At 37.7% G+C, this 25,249-nt stretch overlaps 1 protein-coding gene across 1 annotated transcript in view; it reads left to right on the top strand.

The window, feature by feature from the left end:
- Positions 1 to 956: 956 nt before the first annotated feature.
- The window catches only part of cdk18 (cyclin dependent kinase 18), a 53,491-nt gene continuing 29,198 nt past the window's right edge, over positions 957 to 25,249 (top strand). Inside the window, exons 1-2 of the mRNA XM_084101029.1 lie at positions 957 to 1,333; positions 19,208 to 19,343. Coding sequence (XP_083957155.1) covers positions 19,226 to 19,343 — 118 coding nt within the window. The 5' untranslated portion in view covers positions 957 to 1,333; positions 19,208 to 19,225. The remainder of the gene's footprint in view (positions 1,334 to 19,207; positions 19,344 to 25,249) is intronic.

The raw sequence follows: 25,249 nt of genomic DNA, 5'->3' as shown, positions 1-25,249 counted from the left end.
GCATGGGTTCAGAAGACTTAAAAAACAAGCCAAATCGACTATTTTATGATCATTTTATGGTGCTTTTTTGTCATTTTTTGGAGCTTGACAGTCCTTAACCTCCACTTTCATTGTATGGAAAAGAGCAGCTTGGACATTCAACAGAATGTCTCATTTTGTGTTTTACACAAGAAAAAAATTCATGCAATGAAAAATTGCAATGGTGTCTTTGGACTGTTTTTGAACAAAATATCAAACATTTCTTGAAACAAGATAAATTTATTTGAGAAGCAATGCTGCATAAGATATTAATACTTGTTTTCACATAATATATCTTTAACCGTGTATTTTATTTGTCAGACTTGTTTTAAGTATAAAACAAAATATAAAAATAAATAAATAAATTGACACTGCAGTAAATATACTTATATTCAAGATAAAATATAAGAAAACAAGTGCTAATAGTAAGTCATTATGCAGTGTTGCTTGAAGTAAATTATCTCGTTTTAAAGATTTTTAGAAAGTTAGAGGAAACAAGACAATAACACTCATTAAAAACACTTAGTAATGTCTAATTAGGTCTTTTAACAGTGTATTTCACTATTAAACCTAAATCAACAACTGACTTATAGTGAAAACCTGCATGTTTTCAAAGCTCTTCCCTAATTAGTCTATGCCGATGTGTTTGATATCTTTCTTTGAAGCGTGCACTAATGATAAGATGGTAAACCACAAAGCAGAATAGTTTGACAGCTTAGTACAGCGAAATGCTGTTTAACCTTTCACTAGACAGATCAGCTAATTAACAGCATCCACAAAACACACACACACACACACTTTTGGTCCACAGCCATATTGAACAAGCTCCGGTGTGAAAGAATCACAGTCTCTCGGCAGGCGGAGAGGGCTTGTGTGATGAAGCGCTCTGATTGGCCGTTGCTATAACAATAGGGGAGGAGAGACAGCCAAGTGGGGGTGGAGACCTTGCATGATTATAAAATCCTTCAGTGAGACACATTTGCTTCCTGTATGTTTTTAATTTTTTATTTATTTTCTGTTATGTTTCCCGCATCTCCTCCTGTCAGAAGGGTCTCTCATGAGCAGAAGTAGGAGGGATCGCAGCGAGGGGACGCAAGATAAACGCCTGTGCCTGTGTCTACTGCATGCACCCATGCATGCGTGCTGCAGACTAAATAAGACACCTCCAGTGTTGGATTATCTGTGTGCCGGTGCGCTGACTGCCTTCAGACCTGGAGGCCGCCCTCCTCCTCCTCTTTCTCCTCCCTTTCACACTGAAGGAAGAGTAGAGTAGAGACGGTATACTGTTTGCCTCCTGCAGACTCCAGCCACTCCTGTGAGTATGCAACCGTGTCTGTGTTGTTACATGAACTGTCATGACCTTATGACGTGCTTGAGATGATTCTGACTGTCTGCACTTATATGCACTGCTGCTGTGATTGTTGTTTAGATCTAGACTTAAAACCGCGTTGGGATCTACACCTAGCGCTCGATTAACGCCGTAAATGTGCTCTTTCCCTTCAGTTTTCGCTCATCTTAAAAAACCCACATGCAGGCGTTATGCTGACGCGCACTGACACGACATATGCGGCTTCGGGGGTCATGTGTGTTCAAAGCCTACACACACTCATGATTCACAGCTGCATGTACGGCCGGGACTATAGATTTGCAGAGAGAGTCCTGAGATGTGACACTGTAATGTTTACATAACACGCCTGCTTATTGTAGCCTATCTGACAGCACTCGAACGCACAAATAGAGTCGGTCAATAACATTAGTGTGAAGCAGGACCAGTGTGAAGCCACAATAGGCGGCCGGCGGTGGCTCATTAGTGCAGAAAGGTCTATTAATAAACTAGTCATGTATCTTGAAGTCAAGCAGCCCACTAGCTGAGGCTGTACTTTTCAATGTAAAGCTTCTCTATGCTCATCAATGCCGTTTTGGGCTGTATTTTGGGCTGATAATGAGAGTAAAAAGTTCTTGATGAAGGTCTACAGATAAGTGTTTTGGTTTCTGGATCTTCAAAGCAACAGTATGTGATGGTTTTCCACAGAACAAGAGAGTAAAAAGTTGTTTGATAAACTTTAAAAGCCTTCTATTAAAGAGCACACCATGATTTGGTTTCCTGTCAAAGCATGAATTCACAAACAAATCTCACTTTCGCAACTCTTCAGATTAGATCTCAGATGCTCATGTGACCACAAAGAGGATCCAGGGCACATTGTATTTGCTTGAGGGCAAAATGACTTGTATTTACTTTATATTAAAATGTTAAAATAACTCTGGAACTGAGCAAATGTTGCTTGTGAGACTAATTGCATTAAGCAGCAACTTCTTCTGGTCTTGATGGAACTTATGAGAAATGCTTAAGTTCAGGTTCAGATCTTTGACATTTGATTGCATATGTTGGTATCTTGGCAAATCTGAGCACAGTTTCAGACTTTTGAAACACTAGAGACACATGAGTGTTCATTTAGACGCTTTCTAGAAGAAACAATTGAGATATCAAAGAGATCACGTGTGCATGTACCTTCCTATGGGCGGAAAACCAGTGGAAACAATAATAGAAATGGGTATTTTTAATCAGTTAGTCATGGTGACTCAGTTTCCTCATAATTTGCTCCGCAAACTGTATTCCATGTGTGGAAGATAACCTTCATTTAAAAGACAGAGAATATGAGGTCAAACCTGTGATGCGTTGAAGAGAATGGCATTATATAAGTTTATGACAGTATGAATATGACTGATATTATCATCTCAGTCTAGACAGCCAGCATTTCCTCTCAAAGCTAAATTGTGTACTCAGGAGGAGCAATTGGGGTTTGTTGGTCTTCTAACTCGGTTAATTTCCTCCCTCGACTGTGAAGACTTACTTCGAGAAGGTGATTGAAGATAATTGCGCAAATGGGTCTAGGAGGAGAGCATCAAATGAGAGGTTTTATTGCTCATTTGAGATAAACCGAGCCTCTCATATAGTACCGGCTGCGAAGGCTGCAGTGACGCACACAAATGTCCTACGGCTAAGCAAAACGTATCGTATATCATGTGCTTGGATCCGGTGTTGTTAATGGCTCTGTGTAAGTATCAGGAAACAACAAAAGTTCCTTCAAGAATTTCCCTGTGGTTTGTACCCAAGCTGGGATACAATTTCAGAGCCCTGTGATTATAAAGAAGTGCTTTTTGCCTTTCTTCTCCACCTTTGAAATGGAAATGACACAAAATTCCCTGCCTAGAGACGGAAATAACACATCAGGAGACTGAATATGCACAAACTCCACCCAGTATTGTGGATGATTGTCATTAATCAAAAGAGCCGCTGTGCTTTGATGGTGAAAACAAGATGATGAGAACAAGGTCGACCCAACATGGACACCAGGGTACAGGCCTGGGGCGGCGCGGAGATCTCCGTTCAACCTCTTCACCATCTGCCCTCTCACAATCTCTCGCCTCACTGGCATCAGTGCTCACGGCCCTGTGAACTAATAACCTCTGTTCACACCGCTAGCCAGCGTTTCTGAGTAACGTTCACACCACCGACAGATTTATCACTCAAAACAAGATGCTGGATTTCGCCAGTGATAAAGTGAAGATGTCAATGAACTTACACAGCGCATGGAGAGTTTGCAATAGGAATGTGTTGTATGAACAAAATCTTAAAGCATTAAAGAGTACATTTACGGTATATATTACAATATAAATGTTTTAACCATATCCTTATGAAATAACCATTATATTGAAGTTCCCTCAGGTTCCAAATAAAATGAAAATTTGGAACTTGAGGGATGCAAATAAGAAGTTAATTTGTATATAACATTCAAGTTAGAAGGAGTAAAACAAATATTATTGCAATAGGGTTACACACTTGTGAGTGTACATTACTACATTTCTATAAAATTGGCAAGTTTCGATGTTGCTCAACAACCATAAGCAAGCAACTAAACTCTGTTTGGGATACATCCTGTTCTATATTTACATTAACTCCACGTTTCTTTGTCCCTCTCACATGTAAATAACAAAGCAGAATTACTACAAGTCCGTATACACATCCTTACAACACCCAGCTCAAGTTTGTACTACACTTAATCAGTAAAGTAAATAATGAGTAATTAAGACTCACTAATTGACACATCCTGCTCTGTTGTAGAAATACAGTCAGTATTTTGATACACCAAGCACAGCTAGATAACAATCAGTGATCATTTTGATTCTATACTTTGAAATATAAACTGGTACTGATCCTAACAGCTGTAGAGTGAAAATTGAGTAATATGCCAAATTAAACATTTACTGTAATAGATGCATTTTATACATTAACTCCAGCCTCTATCCTTCTGTTTTGACTTCTTTTGGAAGATTCAAACCTCTCTCCCCTTTGTAAGTGGCACTCAGAACAGTCACGGAGAGGAAGAGTGAGAGAAAAAGAGAGATACACTATTGATCTGCACAGACTAATTATGGTGTTTAAAGTCTCTATAGGGCCTCAATTGATTTACTAGAAATAACTTATTGGAGGAGTGCTTATTGATCAAGCGTTGCTTTAAAGCTCTGATGACATCACCATAAACCTGTGAGTGATTACAGGAGACTAATGGTGTGCTGCTAGACAAATGATTAAACCCTTATAATTAATAACCTTTATAACCCTTACAGCATATGGCACCTGACTAGGTGACAAAGGTTGTCCATTCAGTGTATTTTAAGTATTACAGGCAAAGGTAACCTACTGTGTATTTATGCATACATCAGCTTAGCATGTATGTCAGAGCTGCTTTTGCTGCAGAACAAATCTATTCTCTGTTGCAGTAGTTCTTTAAATAATAGGAATGATCTGAGGGATAGGCTTATTAATGGTATTTGCCAAGTCAAACATTAAAAACCACTCAGAACGCCCATGCAAAGGTCTAGCAATGCTCCAAAAAACATCTTACAACACCTTAGCAACTGCTTAAAGTGCACACACACAAAAATAAATAAATAACAACACTCTAATACCTCAGAAACAAAGTACAAATGATGCAGAATACCCCAGCAACTGCAAATCAAGTAACACACTAAAAATCACTCAGAATACCCGAGCAACCACACAGCAATGCACAAACCACTCAGAACGGACCGTCACCCGCATAGCAACAAAAAACACTCAGAACAGACTAGCAACCACATAGCAACACCATATAAAAACCACTTGGCTAATCTATTAGGTTAGCTTAGCAAAGCAACACCAACACATTTAGATAAACTGTTAGTCAAGATTTGGCTTCAGATGCATGTAATGTTAGCCCTTAGGTCTGTTTTCCACTTTCATTTCATATATTTGATTTGAATTTGATTTGAAGTTATTTAAACTGCCCCCTGGAATGTGTGATGACTCGTTTCATGGTGACTCATTATACCTGTAATAATAGACAAACACTAGTCATGTTAGTCATGGTAAATTTCCCCATGTGTTGCATGTGCCTGTTTGTGTTCCTTTAACTTCCCTGTTTAAAGTCTTTCATTTTGGCACAAACTGTTCTCAGTTCAGTGTTTTCTCTGTGAATATCAGGGTGAAGATGTGCCACCCACAGTGCAAACAGAGCTAGTCACCCAGCAGATCTGAGGTAGTTAGCCCGTCAACACACTTTCATTTCTATTAATCATATCTCGTTGAGGCTATTTATGGGTTATAACTTGCAGCCTCTAGAAAACCAGCACTGGACCAGTTCCTTCAACACAGGACATACCGTCATCTTAAATCCATATTTCACAATTAGCCCGCCATTTAGCTGTAGCCTATAGCTCTATTTTCTGTGCTTGAACAGACTCCGTCTAGCATCAACAAACTCATTGTTTAGTTTTGGTCTCAGGAAAGAAAAATCCCAAATTTATTTCCCCTCAATAATAACAAAGTCTGCAGTTAGAAAAGGTCCCGATATACTGTATGTAAAAGGTCCCTATTATATATATATATATATATATATATATATATATATGTGTGTGTGTGTGTGTGTGTGTGTCAATGACCTCAATATAAACTCAAACATTTCTCATAAGATTCCAAGACCAAGTTATCGGAGCTAATATTCACATCCATTTTTGTTATAGCTTTAGTCTTAAAAAAAGGACAATTTTCATAAAGCATGTCTAGGAAATACATAAAAAAATCACCCAAAGCCCTATTAAGCCCCCTGAAATATGAAATGGCAACCAGTGAGCATAAAGCAATCAAACATAAACAGGTAAAATAAAGTCTCTGCTATAAGAGAGATATATAGCTTAGCAAAAACACGACCGTTCATGTGCCTCAGACTAGCTGATTCCCTGAAATGTTTACAGTAGCTAGCCTGCTGTTTGCAGTAAATAAAGGAAGAAAATGTTGCCCAATATTTCAAGAAAATCCAGTTTTACTCATAAAAGGGCAACATATTGACCACCGTGTCGAGCTAAAGTAAATGCTGTATTTATGGATCGCTAAAGATTTTGATAACAGCTAGTGCCTGCTAGCAATCGTCACAGCAGGAGGGTAGAAACTCAGTGCATCTAAGGAGCGACAAAATGACCATGTAGTCTTGATAAAAATCAGTTTGTTCTTTCTCACCAGGCTCAGTTTCTTTTCACGTAACTGTGAGCCAGCTGAACGAACACTAGCACAACTATTAAAGATGTTTAGCTGATAGTTGCCAGTTCTGTTTGGTTATATCTTTTTAAAATAAGAGGAACACTAGAGCCATTGTTTTAGCTTGACGCCAGAACATTTTTTTTTGTTTGTGCATCTACATAACTAAAGAAAGAGCTTCTTGTAGTGAAACAAGACATCTCTGGCGTCGGCCATAATGACGTGGACAGTGAAAACAAAAGGTCGTTTTTATTGCTTCATCTATATGGGAGCCAGGCATTTACTGCTGCTAGGCTTTCTAAAAATATATGATCACTCCCTCCCCCAGATTTATGTGCATTTTGAAGTCAAGTCAAGTGTTTACTCAAGTAATGAAAAGCGTACGAGCAAATGAAGGAAAATTATATGACACCAGCACTAACAGCATTACTAATGCATCATTCACAGCTCGCTCCTTTCCGAAAAAGACAGTCTAATGCGGCAGTCAAAGTAATATGCATCTTTATCTATGTCCACACATGCCGTGAAGCCAAAGGCAATGACAAATGGCCCTTCCTGTCATGTCATTTTCGGCTTTGCCAAATATTAAGTTGTCTTTGTGTCCATGGAACCCATTTATCTTAGTTTAGTCACATGATTTTATAGCTTGACAGGCAGGAATATTGTATCGGGGTTATACGCGTTTGAGGTATCGCCATCCGTCTTAAGGGGGACGTCTCAATTTCACAACCGCTGGGGCTGGACGAGTTACAGTGCATTCAATCAACCATTGGCTCCATATAATAACATGACGAGAGAACCACTGGCCCCCAAAATGAAATGTTTAGGAACCAAATGACTAAGTTGTCAAATAACATAATCTCTCACTATAGACGGCTGTTCAGAAGCAAAGTTTTGTTCGATTATGCCTAACTATACTAAACAATAGCCAGTACTATTTTTTTTAAATAGTTTTTTATTTTTATTTTTTTTACTTATAACAAAAGTGTTGTGTATCTTTAACTACAATCAGTTGGTTATTTCACCCAAAATTTTAAATTCTGTCATGATTTACACACCCTCATGTCGTTCCAAACCCGTAATACTTTCATTCATCTTCGGAACACAAATGAAGATCTTTTTGATGAAATCTGAGAGCTTTCTGTCCCTCCATTGATTGGTTTTCGCACATCAAGTGAACATGCTTGAGCTTCCGTTTACCACAACTGATGTGTGAGTTGATAAATGTTTATATGTGAATTAAATCTGTTCATCATATAAAGTGATCGAGTCTCTTTTGAATTTTTTTTACTAAACCGCTCAATTCATATGGCTTAGTTTTACAATCTCTTAACTTTTTGAAGCATCAAAGTTGCATAGCTGTCAATGGAGGGACAGAAAGCTCTCAGATTTCATTATAAAGATCTTCATTTGTGTTCCGAAGATGAACGAAAGTCTTACGGGTTTGGAACGACATCGGTGAGTAAATAATGACAGAATTTTAATTTTTGGGTGAACTATCGCTTTAAACTAGTCAAACATCAAATCAGATATGACCAAAAATGACTCACAGTTTAGCGAGTGATTCAGTTGTTTCAAACCAATTCAAACCAACATACTTGTGAGTTTGAGACTGCTTCAGATTCATAAAAGTCCTTCATTTGAGAATCAGGCACCTCGAACACCGTGAACAATCACGAACACTCTAAAGATGTGATTTACTAACACCTACTCACCAAATCAATGTCATAAAAAGACACATTGAGGAAAATAAAGTTATCTCATCCTTAGCTCATTTACATTGAAAATTACAAAATGTGTACATATTTTATTTGTAGTCTGTAGCTCTGATCTGAAAACACAAGCAAAGTATCATGTTAATAGTTAAAAAAGTGAAAAAGTAACCGCTTTACTCAGGTTTTGGCTTTCTAAAAGAACAGGCTTTAGTGGGATATAAGGAATCCAGTGTAATTGCTTGTATGTCATTCTGAGAAACAAGGGCAACGTTGTGCTGGCATATTGCGAGTTGTAAAACCGCACTGAAGCATGATTTGAACGAGCGCTTCTGTCACTGAGGCGTAAACTAATCTGACCGCAGGACTGAGCGCGGCTTGTCTTTATGTGGTTTGGGTTCGAGTCAGAATTGAAAATCTGGGTTACATCCTAATACAGCCATTAAAGCATTATTGCAGAGGCAAACCATCTTGAGATGATGGACATGAATCTTCTGATGGACAGGTAGGCTAAATTAATACATTCAATAAGTCGGAACCTGGAGACAAAAGCATTAGTCGTAAATGTACTGCATATGATGCACTGATGTGAAAATTATCTTTGGAATCACCCATGGGAAAGACAAATCACAAATGACATCTTGTCAATATCTCACTTGTTTCACATAGACAGCAACAGCAGGCTCAATATAAAATAACATACTTCTTATCAAATTCTTCATAAAGTAAAATAAAATAAGATGTTCAGTATGAAAGTAAACACTTCTCAAATTCTCAATTCCAGAAAATAAATAAATAAATAAAATAAAAAAGGCTTATTATGTAAGCAATAATTTCTCAAATTCTTCCAGAAAAAAAATAAAATAGTAAAATAAAATTTCAAAAATAAAATTATTTCTTTAAACTGTCAACAACAGTCTTTTTGTGAAACTACACGTCATAAACATTCCTCAGTGATATCTTTAATATCTCAATTGTTTCTCCTAGTCAGCCACAAGATTAATTGAACAGCTGATTTCCCTTTTTTTTTTTTAATGAATGCATTGCTTTCACTTCTCCTCTATCAGTATCAGAAGAGATCACAAACTGTGTTCAGATTTGAGAAGTCTGCAATGAACTCAACATTTTCTCATCAAGTTCTCCCAAGAACAAACTGAGCTGTTATCCACATTAATTTTGTATAGTGCTGTACTCTTAATGCATGTCAACTATTGACTTGCATCTATTGTAATTTTAAGGCATATAACTGTCAAATATAATTAACTGAGAAAATGATGTACCCTGAATTTTGAAGAAGCCAATCAAATTCTCTTCTGGCCATTTCCACATACATATTTCTACACAAGGCCACTGAGACTAAGACATTAGTGTTTTTTGATATAGAGAAACAATCATCTATGATTTGAAGATCATGATCCACAGCAACGCCAGTGGTAATTTCAGAACAAAAGTAAATCAAGTGCGAGATGAAGGAAATGTTCTCCTCATTAATCTGTCCTCTTTATTCCACTTCCACTGTATCCTCACGACTTCCCCAAAACTAACACCAAAGAGCAATATGCAGAAAGCGCTCTGTGCTTCCGCTGAGACACTATCCCTAGTTAGTCATTCCTCGCTTTACTGATTTAACTCAAACGACAGCAAGGCTAAATTACACATCTGCTCCAAATTGCTATTGTTTTCACTAATTTTCCTCAGAATACTGGCAAATCTGGAGGTAAAATATGTCATTATCTGTTGCTGGCGTTTACTTTCATTATCAACTTTCAAAACAGCCCCACAATTTCAGGCCTGAATGGTTTTACAATTTTTAGCACCATTGTCTCAACAAATTGTTGCAATATACATAGCATACATGTCGTGTAATATAAGAGCCAATGAACACTGGATTTTTCCCTTTACTGGAGCAGCACCTTTATTCCTCCTGAGACGACATTACAGGAGTGCACTTCTGGATGAAATGACTCAGTCGATCCCCCTGGGCGCCAGAGAGGATCTAGGTCATCTTTTTACAGACACATGTTAAGAGATTCAAGGGGTTCGTACAAAATTTAATTATTGTTTCTGGATGAGTTGTTTTCTGGAAAAGCTGCAGTATGTACTATGTCGACGACAAATCATACACTAAAATATCTTAAATCATATTGTACACAATTCTTAACTGAAAGTTATTCCAAAAAAATAAATAAATAAATCTTCACAAATACACAAATGTTAAAATTCTGGCCGATAATGATAAGCCATTAGTTATTATGATGTTATGGGTGATAACCAATAAATCGTTGATATTAAAACTCAATGTAAAATAAATATACTAAATATATTGTTATATAAATAAATATAAAATTAAATAATACATTTTAAATTCTACAAGTGAATTTTGGAATCACAATATTATAATATTTTATAATATTTTCTATTTATTTTTAAATGCTTAATGTTGTTATTAAATTATCATTAAAGTGATTTAAAATTAAGTTTAAACTAGCACTTTTAAAGGTGAAAAATAGGGAGAAATGAGCATACAAAATGAACTATATCATCCAAAATACAAATAAATTAAACCAAACATTATTAATAAATCTAGAAATTAAAAACTAAAATCAGCCGATAACCAATATGGTGGATATATAATGTGCATCAAAATGCAATAACTTGAATTCAATGTTGTTGAATATCAATTAAAATCATAACAAAGTGCTTACAAACCACCCAGTGAACAAGCCAAAAGCAATAATAGCAATTAAAGAAAACAGGAGGAAATATCCTGTGTGTGTGTGTGTGTGTGTGTGTGTGTGTGTGTGTGTGTGTGTGTGTGTGTGTGTGTGTGTGTGTGTGTGTGTGGGGCCTGGTAAACCCTACATTATGGGGACAAAAATCCCCACAAGGATGGCAATATCCGAAATCCTTGTTCGTGTGGGGACATTTTTTGGTCCCCGTGAGGAAAACGGCTTATAAATCAAAAAAGTGATGTTTTTTTGAAAATGTGAAAATGCAGAAAGTTTTCTGTGATGGATAGGTTTAGGGATAGGGTTAGTGTAAGGGAATAGAATATACAGTTTGTACAGTATAAAAATCATTATGTCTATGGAGTCCCCATAAAACATGAAAACACTACGTGTGTGTGTGTGTGTGTGTGTGTGTGTGCGTGTGTGTTTTCCCAAATCAAAACCCTGCTTTTTCACGAAAAGTTGAAAATGACAACTGCAATGCTACTGTTGATTAACAGTGACATTTCCACCATACAATTACACGCAACAAGCCGTTTTTTTTCTTTGTGCATGACGAGAGGATATCCTTTTTCACCTTCAAATCAACTCACAATACTATTCAGCACCACCAGCTGCTCTCAGAGGTCTCCTTGTGGCCGTCTCTGCATGCTCTCATCCTGGACAAAAACTAGCATTTGATCAACTGCAGTATTGAATGAACTGAACCCACGGGTGCCTAAGCATCAATTAAAGTGTAGGTGAAATGATTTCCCTCTCTGTACGTCAGTACTCCGCCTCCACAATGCTCTGACGCCACTCCACTGGAGGGCTTAGCCGTGTTCGCCAAAGGCAGATGTCATGTTGTTTTCTCATTGTTCAATAAATGGACTCGGTAGACAGACATCTATGCAGTAATGCCAGTACTGTAATTGCAGCAGCAAAGCCAGATGGGAGAAATACCATTGGCTTTAATGTCACAAACAATCTCTGCAGGGTGTTTGGATGCTTGAAAAGTTTTCTTACACATTCAGTAACCAGACTTGCAACTAGATTTGATCTCCATTTTTTTAATTATGGCCACATGAGGATGACTTTAAGTTTGGATGAATCTTTGGGGTAGCAAAAAAAGAGGGCAAACCCAGAATCAAACGCCATCCGATTGTCACTCGCGGGCATCTAATAGGCAGATGAGTCAAAGAAACGCCTTCATGTTTTCTCTCTAGTTTGGACGGACGCAGAAAAAGGCGAATTGTCCTGACACACTACCGTAGAGAAAGCAGCTTGAGACATCACTATTGCACCATCAAGGGCTTCTCGCTGCCAACTGATGGGTTTTCCCGCTCTGAGCCGAGGGCCAAGTTGATCTGGCACGAGAACGAGAGCAGATGCCATTTGATGATGGCGAGCCAGAGACGAGACGGCCAAACTCTGTCAGAGAGATCAGAATCTTCTCATTATATTCTCACATCTTTTCATGTGGGAAGTCGTGTTCTCAATCAAAACCGCCATACCCCGCAGAGTGACCAGTCCATAGAAAAACTAAATTAGGCTATGTTTTTCGGTGTGTTTTCACCATGCAGGGGTTCTGGTTGCACTTTTCGTTGTGTATGCGGGGCACTGAATGAGACCTGCGTGGATATTGGCCTTTGGCCGGGTGCACAGTCTGCCAGTGTGTGCTCTTTGATTCGTGTTGAGCCAGATCTGTAGTCTGTAAAGAAGACAAATGGGGCGCATCCTGATTTGGAATGCATTCCTGGCAATGAGCAATTAAGCTGCTTTGGAAAGTTAGAGTGAAAGAGGAGAGAAAAAGGTAGATCAAATCAAAGTGTCTTTTTTCTGTTCGCCATTTTCGAACTTTTCGGACTGTAAACAGGCAAAAATAAAACAGATCTAGAGAACAGAATATCACCAATACTTAAAAGAAAAAAAGAATATTCTGTCATAATTTGAACATAAAATATATATTGAGAAATGTTTCCCAAATAGCATATAGCATATCTTCAAATAGCATATTTGTCTTCTTTTATGTTCTATATAAGAAAGTCAGTCAAACAGGTTTGGAACGACATGAGGGTTGAGTAAATGATAACAGAAAAACATGAAGAATTTATTAAAATATTGAAGAACAGATTAAGTAAAAATACAACGAATATGCAATATAGTGTATATTTAGCAAAGTGCTCTTCTCCAAGATCATTTTTCTAGCTGAGTTTTTTGGAAATTGAATGGCTATTCTGAGGCATTACGTGACATTGTTTACAAGCTGTTTTAGTGACATCTTTCCACAGTTGAAACTGATTGATCGATTAAATGAGACATGATACAGATTTTAGTAAGTTGTAATGTATCTTTCAACATACCTTCAGATGTTTGTGTTGTAACTAAAGCAGAAGAGATGATCAATCTGTTAAGCCACATTACAGAGCGGCAAATTATTGTTCGAATTTCGTATTAAAATTTACAGAATTTGAAAGCTGAGGCTTTGGCTGTGTCCGAAATCGTCCCCGATACCCTTAAATAGGGCACTATTTGAAGGGACAGCCATTTGTAGTGGTGTCCGTAATCATAGTGGATGTTATTAAGTGCCCTCATTCAATCCCACAATGCACCACAATAATGAGTGTACAACCGATGTAGACTCAACAGCTATAGAATACCCATAATGCCCTGTGACATTCGTGCCGAATGAATTCCCACGTCTGACCAATAGATGGTCATCCATTTTCCAAACCTTTGGTCGAATATGGCTACAGCGTAATATCATACAGGTATAAATTCCTTTTTAATTGATTATTAAATCGGTTGATTAAGGTTTAGGCTATACATGCTAGTTTCCATGATAGAGTTCAAGATAAATCTTTCCATTACTACTGGAGCTGCCAGTTTGCTAAGTTTCAAATGATTAATGATTATTAAACAGCAAGCACAAACTATGCAAAAGAGGCAGCCCTTCCGGCGCACTCAGTGTCCAAATTCACTCACTCGGTTTCATTCGCTCCTTCAATTGGACTATATTAGTGGAGTAATGTAGGGGATAGTGAATGAGGGTATATTTCGAACACAGTTTCTGTTTCATATCAGAAAGTAACAAAGCCCAAAGTTTATTGAGATATATTGGATGGGAGGCCCGCAGCAAAGCATTGTTCATTCATCAACTGAAAATGACAGACTGAAAGATCGATTCTTGGGATTTAAGAATTGATATTGGTTCTTTAAAATGAGAATAGATTCAAATAAATAAATAAAAAATCTGTATTTTTTACCCAGCCCTACTTTTATCTGCCTTGTGCGGCTGGTTTCGTGGCACACAACAAGTACACACAGACAGAGAGGTTACACATTCAGTGTCTTTGCACACCTCACCAATGTTAATGCGATCTTTGATCTTGGCGTCGGCCAGGAGATGGAGAGAGAGGGAGTCAAGGACAGCAGGGGTTTTTGGGTGGAGGGTTGGCGAGCACAGCTGTTCCTCGCTGGTTCATCCACAGACTCTTTCAGAGGTCAACACATATCAGACTGCAGTGTTTCAGCTTTGCTAACAGCGCAGAGCTCAATTAAGAGCTCTACATTAGGGGAATGTAAGCAGAGATGGATGTGACAGTGGGAAGATTACGTAATGAGAAACAGAATAGCTGGAAGGAGAAAAAGGGCAAACAATGTGATTATAAAGACAATAGAATGTGATTCTGATATGATACGTCTGTCATTATCCTAATGTTAGCTCGAGGGTCAGACCAGACAAAAGTCACCCATAAAGAGAGCATGGCTGCATGTAAAACATGCCCTACAGAAGCTTATATTATAAGATCAGAAATGAATTTCATAATGCTTTCATAAATACTGGGGTTAATATCTAAAGGGATCACATGGAATTTACTCATTTCATTCCCAAGACACCTTTAGATTACTTATCTTCGCTATTGGGAGGGAAACTTCACATATCCAAAAATGCTACTTTTCAGGAAATGGAAAACGCGCTGTATTTAAAAAAAATAATTAAACACTGTGTTGTCAAAGTTGATATTGTGGCTTTATATATGGTGAGACACTTGCATGAGTCATTATATTATTAACATTTTACCAAAACCAAGCTCAAATGGAGTTATGAGGTTTTTGACCAGTGAATTTCTGAGAATTTAGGACAGGTTTTGCCTGTCATTAGAATGGCCGCCAGCATCTGAGGTAGTAAGTACATTGCGTTATTACGTTTTCATCAACTTATGGGTTATAAAGTTTACTGTAGCTATATGTGGGCACACTTTTTTTGTCATTTGGACAACATCTCATGTTATTAAAGGTGAAGTGCTACGCACAGGCTATTTAAGACAGTATTGGCAATGACACAGCGACAAATGCACTTTTTCTCCACTCCTCAAATACATAAAACATTAGCCTTTATATATGGTGTTTCTTGATGATGATGATGTTGTGTCCAAGTTGCACCACTGCGTGTGGCACTTCATTCACGATACAGGCGGTGTGGATTTGAGGTTTCAGTATCCAATGGAGTTACAAGATTTAGTCACAAGCTCTTTTTAATACTTTTCATTGGTTAAATATTTGCAAAACCCACAGACAGATGTAAAGGGTAACCAATAGTAATGCAGATACGAGATTTCCACCCGACAGCAATGATACAGGCAGAATTGATCATGAGAGAATACTAATTAAAAACTTTATGAGAATAGTACTACCTGCTCTAGGGCTTTAATAAACTATACAAAGCTGAATATTAACACAAAGGTAATGAGAAGAAAATCTAAATTAATGCAATAAATACTGTATACACATTACATACTTAAATGAAATAATAGATAATACAAAGGATTTTAATATGCTTCTGGAAACATTTCCTCACATTTCTATACTGCCGGCTTGACTTGTCTGGTGAAAATGTAAATGGATGTCAATAACGTTTTAATTCTGATGATGGTATTGAGCCTACACAACTGACCATTATTCAAGTGGATTATAAGCAATTTGAGTCAAGCAATCATAATCTGCTGATTTATATGACATCTAGATTAATGCTAATGCATGATTACATGACAATGAAATCCGGACATCAGCTACCTTGAGTTGTGTTGTAATAACCTAGCAACATTGTAAAGTCAGAACACCCTGAACCTAGAAACTACACAGCAACACACAACAGAAGACTCAAAAGACCCTAGCAACTGCATAGAAACATGCTAAAGAAGACTGGCAAGACGGTTCATTTGAGTTAGGTGTTTGTGCAAATCAGTATGAGTGGCACAAGTAATAGCTTGACTTGGCAAGACCTGCTACTAATATAGCCTTCCTGCCCTAAAGCAAGCTGACGTCATTGTTTTAAATATATCCAACAAATCATTAAAAAATGTCAGTTTGTTTGACTAATGCCAAATCCTCAGCACACAAGAGGTGAACAGCATACCATCACCAGTTATTCTTAAAGTACTTTCGGTCTGTGGTGTCTCAGATCAACAGAAAGCGGCCCACTCCGGGAACACACAGTCCGTCAGCCTCCATATGCCACCAGCCCACCGACCAAATGAAAAAACCTTATTAATAGATTCCCTGTCGAAGAGAAGTCACATCCCCGCTGAAAGTAGTGTGTACAGAGCGCCGAATGAGTCACGCTGAGAATTCCTCCGGCTTCTTCAGACACGTCTGGAGGAGATCGCATCACGGCGGAGGATAGGTGTCTCTATTTTGAGTCACAGCAATCCCCGCGGAGCCGAGGCACGTAGCAAATGCAAAAGGCAGCGAGGCGGTGTGGCTGATGGACAGGGTCGGTCAAATGAAACGAGAAGGCTGTGAATTACTTGAAGTACATGATGCATCTTTGGGAGTAAGTAAGTTAGCAGCACACTGGTAAAGTCAGACGAATGCAAACTCAGTTTTATCAGCATTAGAGAGACGAAATTCTTCTTCAGGATAAGAATTAGGATAAATTACAGATGGAAAAAACAGCCGCCAGAGGAAGTTTGACAGAGAATACAAGGTCACCTCTCCGGATGATTCGGTTAGCATCTGCTTATGACACCCTCACATCTTTGGAGGGTCCCTGGAGTTTGAGACGTAATTACACTCAGATGAGGTTTTGGATTCAATCAGAGTGAATATGGAAGTGGGAGAGAATATCAATAAAATATTTCAACTGTGTGTGATTAATGCTAGGAAGTTGCTGAGATCTTTAAAAATCATGTTAATATTCTGCCCTTTGAATCTGAACGGTTTTAGACTCTTAAGTCTAAGATCTCAATGACGCTAATCGATTGATTTCGTTCACCAAAAACACACGTTTAGATTCGATTAGAGACCAGTAGGTGGCACCAAGGGGGTCAAAGTTTTGCTGGTTGACATGGTTCAGTTAAAGGGATAGTTCACCCAAAAAAAATCAATTGTTCCAAACGGTTGATTTGGCCCTATTGACTTCCATAGTATAGTTTTTTCCATATAATGGAAGTCAATGGGGTCCAACAACTCTTTGGTTACCAAAGCAGAAAAAAAAGCCATCACAAATTTAAGGATTTCAGAATTCATTCATTTAAAAGAATTGTTAAAAAAAAATAAACAAAAAACAAAAACACCAAAGAGTTTAGTTCACAATCACAAAACACAGAAGACTGAGCAGAATGTTGTTCCATGCTGGAACTGTTAACCTCCCATAAATACGTGGTAGATGATGAGATTATTCAGACAGATGCCGGTCTGCATTTCATCAGCCTTATGATGGGACTGCATGGTGCAATTATCGTCGTATGAGAGCCATGTTTCAAAGACAGGAAGACTAAATCATTATCCTTAGCAAAAAACAACCACTATAATCAAAGAGAGGCAGAAAACAAGTTTGAGAGAGAGAGGGAAAAAAGCCCACCATGACGGCTGACAAGGGAACTTTTTAGCACTTGTATTTATTTTATTATTTTTCGTTTCAGAGAGTCATTTGAGAAACAATGGTGCTCTGAGATGCAGTTATTTTGGGGATAGCTGACGCTAATTGGCAATGGGAGTATTGGCTAGTCTCCCACTTTCAAAATAATTAGTAAAGCACACAGCACAATCTAACACACGGAATTAAATGAACCGCACTGGAACCCTTAGCAACCTCTCTGCCTAGAGCGGAAAGGCAAGCTGTAGTGAGACAAAGCTGAACTTCAGCAGTAAAATGATTTAATATCGTTAGAAATCTATTAAATCTGTGTCTTTAAACCATATATCCATATACAGAAACCACTTTATCATTTATAAAGGACATAATTTACACTTTTGTGGTGTTTTATGGTCTATTTTTCCCTCAAGTTCATTTAAAATGTTAGGAAAGATGTCTTGCACCAAAAGTAATATATCTTTAACTCTTTTGTGCCCTATAGAAAGCACTGATGTTGGATGGATAGGAACATATCTGTTTTGAGGGTGTACAATCTACACAGAGAAAAATGTATTGCTCAGAGGTTGCTCTTTTATAGCTCATGAGACATTATACAAAATTCTTTTGGCAAAATTAATATAGACAATACTGGTTCAACCTAGTTTACCTAAAGAAAAGCTCAGAAATTGCATACTGTATTAGCAGGTACTACAATTGGTTTGAAATATACTTCAAGTTTGTTCTATATTTTATGAATGTGTGTAGTATGAATGAAATTCAAACGTACTTCATCCACCATGCTGTCATTATCATGTGACCTACGATGTCAGTTGCGTTGCTTCACCTTCATTCACAAATCGTCTCCTGTGGCCTCATGGGATTGTAAAGTGTCCATCAAATGCACACTTATGTTTTTTTTGTATGGAAATAGGCATATTTGGACGCAGCGTAAGAGTACAGAGCTATAAAATGAATCCGGATAGCAGATCAGACCATTTGTACTTGGAAAAATTGAATGAGAAACATTTGAGTTCAAGCTGAGATCTCTGACTGCAGACTTATTTTAGAGTTTTTGTGTAATAAACATCAAACTTGGCTCTCTGACAGAGCATAAAGCAGCCAGCGATGACAGAAGAAAGGCAAATCTTTGTGAAGTTGTAAACATTGAGTCAATCTCAGTTTCATTCAACTAGATTCTGAAAGACAACAACACGTATCATGACAGCTTTCATGTACTGTAGAGAGAGAGCAACAAAACAAATGTCATCTTCTAGTTTTCAGAAATGAAAAAAATAAAAATAACCCATAATTCAAACTGTTCTTGCATCCTCCACAGGACTTCTGGTCCAGCGACATGAACAAGATGAAGAACTTCAAGAGGCGTTTCTCACTTTCCGTGCCACGAACAGAGACGATAGAGGAGAACGAGTTCACAGAACAGATAAACCAGCTTAACATTTGCTGCAATGACGGTACGGTTTTCCTCTCAACATTCATATCCCCCAATCAGTGTGAATGTATGGGTCACAATAACCAAGACTTAAATATGTAATTTATTATATGGATTATACCTGATGCTGCTACTACAGTGATCAAGTACTCCTTATTGATCCACTTGAAGCACCAAGTATTATTTTACCCAGAAAATTGCCAAAAAAAAGGTCTTAATCCATGAAGAAAGTGCACCATGTGGCGCAGTGAGAAATGAGCTTCATCTGTGTCTGAAGTTGAAAATAAATGAGGAGAAGGGTAGATAATATACCATAATCACAGATAGTCCTATCCAGACAGGATTCGATTTCTCAAAGGATGCCTGTGTTAGCCAAAAAACACAGACATGTTAGATTTGGAAGAGATTCAAAAATAAAATAAAAAAAATCTGTAAAACACAAAAGTACCTGAGGGAAACCTACAGTATAGTCATGTCCAAACAGGGCTTTAGTCTAATCCTACAATATGAACTGTTTGTTTTTCATTGTGCATTATTTCATCATGCATAATCAAGAATTTATAATAACAAAAGACATCATCTATAACGAAAAATAATTCTTAAAACAACTTCAGACCAGTTTTTTTAAATCCTTTTGTGGGTTTTTTTAATGCATACACACTTTTAACGTCCGTAATGTGATATTTTCATGCAAAACAGAATAGAAAATAATAATGATCAAAGAATAATGAAGATTAGTTCTCTTACCCGGCAGAAGTGAAAGGTTTGTCGAGTGAGAACAATAGAAACATGAATGGGGCAGTTCGCCATACCAGACATCGACTATAGACTGCAATAGAGCTTACAGGGGGCAATTTTTTTTTTGTTAGCCTTCTCTAAAAACACACTTATGGCCCACTTGCAAAAATGGGGGTTGTATTGAAAGGGGTTATAGGGGCTTCATTTTGTCCATAAGTATTTGCATGGATTATGGAAAGTGGGCTATTATTATTTTCCCAAGCCATGCTGCCTTGGGTCATCAGGTCAGAAAAGTTGTTTCAGAGGTGGAACAAGTACTACATTTTGATTAAAATACAACTTTGTTCCTTTAAAATCAACTAAAGGCATTCAAAACCTATTTTAGCAATACTGTTTTCAAGACTTCATGGCACTGGTTCCTGCTCAAACTGAAAAATATAAGTAATGCTGATTAACAGCAAGAAAGCCAGTTAACCCAGAGAGATATTCTCCAGATACCTATTCAAACTCATTTTTTACAATCAGGAACCTTTGTTCCTGTAAATAGTGTCAGATTTAAAGCCAACTGAGGCTACCTTGTCTCGATTTGAAGCCCTTTGGATTGTTCTCAAATGGAATGGGATCTCACAAAGATGCCGGAGAGTGAGCGACCCATAAGAGTTTGATAATTTCTTCAAGAGATGGGAGAGAGATGAGTCTAGAGGCCTGTGAGGACCTGCAACGATCCAGAGAAGATGAGGAGGAAACGGGATTCTGACTCTCCAGCGCCTTCGCTCTTCAGTCACAAATTGCAGTGGTGGTTATCATTGAGCCTTCATTATTAATGCAGAGGTAATGGCCTATTCAGGCCTATTCTGCTCTGCTGTCGGGCTCTATGGTCTTAACACCTTCTCGAGTCAAGGGAGAGAATACAAGTAGGACCACTTTAAGAATTTAAGACTCTGTCAAAGATGTACAGGGGTTTTCGCACACCTGCGGTCTTACAATATTTTCGATAATACTTGTTATTGGCTGGTCTGTATCTTATTTAACTCTAAAGAATGGGTCTTTATACTCTATTTTGAATTCCAATCAACTTCATGTGAACAAAAATGCACCATTTTATGGTAACTGGGAGCAAGCAAGTTCATTTTCTTTCTTAGTTGGATTTGTCTATATGAACAAAGAAATTGTGCTTGGAACCACATCAAAACTAATGGACCAAGTACAAAGATTATCTGAGGTATATTTTGGTGTAGATCCAAGTCTGATTGTGATCTCAGTCTGATTTACAGTGAACTCTGGATTGTGAATGCAATCTGAGCCACTTCATCAACGAATCAACCGATATCCCTTCTGTAACAGATTATTCTGATCACCATGAGCTTACAGCACCTGAGGGATCTTTAAATGTGAAATCTGTGGGTCAGAACTTCACTGTAACTCATAATCAAATCAAGTTCCACTCTTCACTATTTGATGTCGCTGTATATTCTGTACACTTGTAAATGCATTATAGTACAAAACAAATTTACACCCATCATGTTTAGATTTATATGATTTGAATGACCACAACAGTGGTACAAATTGGTGCGCAATCGAAAATGCCCAGCAATATTGTTTTCCAGACTTGTCCCTGGTTCCCGCTCAAACTGAAAAATATAAATATTTTGTAAGTATTAATACTTTAATTAATCAAGAATACATCAAATTGTTCAAACGTGACAATGAAGATGTTTATAATGTTTACTTTTTATAATGTTAAGTATTTCAAATAAACACTGTTCTATTGAAAATTCTATTCATCAAAGTATCTGCAGTTTTCAACACTGATGATAAGAAATGTTTCTTGAGCAACAAATCAGCAATAATGTAATGGCTGAAGAAATAAAACATTTGCCATCAAGGGAATAAATAACATTTTAAAACTTATTAAAGTAAAAAAAAGTGTTTTTTAGTGTAATAATATTTCATTATATCGGTTTTTACTGTATTTTTGATAAATGCAGCCTTGGTGAACACAAGACACTTTTCAGAAACATAAAAAAAAAAAATCTTACTACCTCAAACGATTGAACGATAGTGTAAACGGCACACAGACATTCTTACCAATGAGAAGACTCAAAACTTGTTCAATTTGTAAATGTTGCCCAGTGAAAATAAATTAAACCAAAGAGAAATGCAACTTTGCAATTGCAATGCAATTTTTCAACAAATACAAACAAATTAGAGGTCTGTAAACAGTAACTGCAGGGTAGTGGCATCAAACCAGATAAACCCACCGCTAAACGGCATGTAAAAACTAAACAAACTGTGTCTCTTCCTGTCTAAGCTAGCGGTTCTCGTTCAGAACAGGCTGCACGGTAAATCAAACTTTGTTGAAAGTCAAAAGTCTGGTTACACACGACCGAATAAACTCATACTCAGATGCGAAACTGGGCGATGAACCCTCGGCCCGTGGCAGGACGGGGAATTGGACCTGATTGAATGCTGGGAACAAAACATTTGTTTGGGGAGCACTCAGGCTCCTCAGCTGTCTGTCTGAGGCAGCTGTTTCCACAACGCCCCATTTTCCCCCCAACACGGATCAGCTGCTCTGATTGGCTGAGGGTACGGGACGCTGTTGCTTCCTCCACCCCCCAGGAGAGACGGCAGCAGTGGAGACAGCTGGAGTTTGGAAGGAGAGAGCGGATCCAAGAATGCAAGAGCAGTTTTCTTCTATTTACCCCGTCCCCTTCCCTCCAGCTGCAAATGAACCTCCAAACCAAGCGTGGAGGGAGAGATGTCTGCAGGTCGGGATGGAAAAAGGCGTCGGAAGCGCCCTGAGAAACAGAACACTTCGTTCCAATTTATATTCCTAAGATTATTAAAACTCAATTACCGCAAGGTTAATGTGGAAGAAACCGATCCGAGTCACGTTAGGGAGTCGGACCTCATATTTCCTCCCTGCCAGCACGTCTACCCCCATTATCTCGTTATATTTGTGATGTATCGCTGATCGAGGTGCAACAAAGTAATTCTCCATGGAGAGACACCCATGATGGAGTCATCACGCAAATGTTGGCGGCAGTCTTTTAGTTAACAAGTGTTTCTTGATTACCACAAAGATGTCAGCTATATTTAATGATAATGCTTCCAAAATGGCTTTTCGACAGATTCCTTGGAGGGTTCGAACATAATTACAGACCCAGAAACACCCACACACATTCACACGCACAGCGAGAGGGCTTTTATAAGCACACTAAATCTCATTGAGCAGTTTATACCGCAAAAGATGAATGTAATGTTTGTTAGGCAGAATTGAAAGGAGAGGCATGTCATTTAGAGACAGCCATCGAAATAACCACCAGCTGTCGTGTGGCCCTCTGGCTAGGCATGAATGAAAAGTGTTCATTTCCGATGAAAAACGTTAAGGTTTGCAGTGTCTAGATGGTTTCGCTTAGAGGTACGGATCAAAACAATCATACGAACACCACAACAAGGAAACAGGTGTTCAGGTGTGCATAAAATAGCTTATATTCAAGCACACACATCAGGAGAAAAATAACTAGACCAAAGAGGACCTGAGGCTCATGTAATGCAACGCTCAAAAGTTTAAACAGTTTTATTTATGTACACTACTGTTCAAAAAGATGGAGTTAGTTTTTTTATTTTAGTTTTAAAACTTTAATTCAGCAAGGATCCATTACATTGATCAAAAGTGACAGTATTTTGAGTGACAGACATTTATAATGTTCCAAATAATGCTCTTCTTTTGAACTTTCTATTAAATCAAATAATTATCACGTTTCAACAAAACTATGAAGCAGTAATGATGCTTAAAATTCAGCTTTGCCACCATGTGAATAAATTACATTTTAATGAAATTAAAAAATTTATTTTAAATTGTAATACATTTTCTCAAAATTTTTAATTTGATCAAACAAATACAGCCTTGAGACTTCTTTCATGAACATTAAAAATCTTCCTTTGTTAATAATAAACCTTTTTTACTACCAAGCTAAACATGTTCATACAGAGGTGAAAGCATTGCGGTTATGTTGAGAGGTGAACTGAAGCCCTGACACAAGTCGCGTGAAAGGACCTTTAGTCTAAATATTTAGCTCTCCAAGTTCTATTATTAATTCACTTTTTCACTCATAAGGCTAATCTTTTTCTGCATAATGAATTATGGTCCAGTGGGTCACATCATTTCGACACAATTTGCCTAATATCTGATGACCGACTTTCAACTGGACACTAAAACCAATTCTGTATAATTAGCTGAGTTTGCGCGCCACCTGTAACCCCATAATGAAGCAAAATATCACGGGCTAAGTTAAGAGTAAAATTAGCTTTACAAGCAGTGTCTCAGGGTTCAAACCTGCAAACCTTCCAGTTACCAGCCTAGATATTTAATCACCACCTCAGAGAAAGGTTCAGACCCACAAGGGTACAGTAACACGGCTTATCAGTCATTCACCTCAACCACTGAGCCACCTTTGTTTCAATGACAGCTCGATTTCTCTGCATTATTAATGTGTTGAGAGCTTTTGTCTCCGAACAGGGGATGTCTACTTGAAGAAAAAAGGAAGTTAGGCCCAGAACGAAAGCACAGAAAAATGTTTCATTTCCTTTATTCAAAGGAATTCTAATTATGTCATCATTTACTCACCCTCATGTTGCTGCAATCCAAAGGACTTTGCTGCAGTCACTTTTCACTATATTATTTTCTTGTAAGTAAAAGAGTTGCATGAACATTCTGCAAAAACATCTCCTTTTATGAAAGACAGTTAAGACCCATTCACACAAAGTGATTTTTTTTAGAGCTGATTAATTAAAAACATTGACAGCCAATCAGAATCCACCCTGCTTTTCAGAGCTTGAGCATTTAAAGGGGTGGTTGAATATGATTTTACTTTTCTAACTTTACTTAGTGTGTAATGTTGCTGTTTGAGCATAAACAACATCTCCAAAGTTACAAAATTCAAAGCAAAGGGAGATATTTTATTTTAAAGAAATAGCTTTTTAAGGACTACAACAAACGGCTGGTAGAGACTACAGGAGCTTCCTCCCGGGTTAGTGACATCACTAACCCTAAAATTTACATAAACCCCACCCCCGGGAACGTGATTTATAGATTATCAAGACAGAATATGCTAATCAATGACTAGTAGATAACTACACATAAGCTACATAAATTCACCAACTAAGCATTCAGAACGGTTGTCT

The sequence above is a fragment of the Abramis brama genome, assembly GCF_963993115.1.
Source record: "Abramis brama genome assembly, chromosome: 23".
Classification (NCBI taxonomy): domain Eukaryota; kingdom Metazoa; phylum Chordata; class Actinopteri; order Cypriniformes; family Leuciscidae; genus Abramis; species Abramis brama.
The sequence above is the reverse complement of the archived record's forward strand: the minus strand, read 5'-3'. Positions and strand labels throughout refer to the sequence as shown.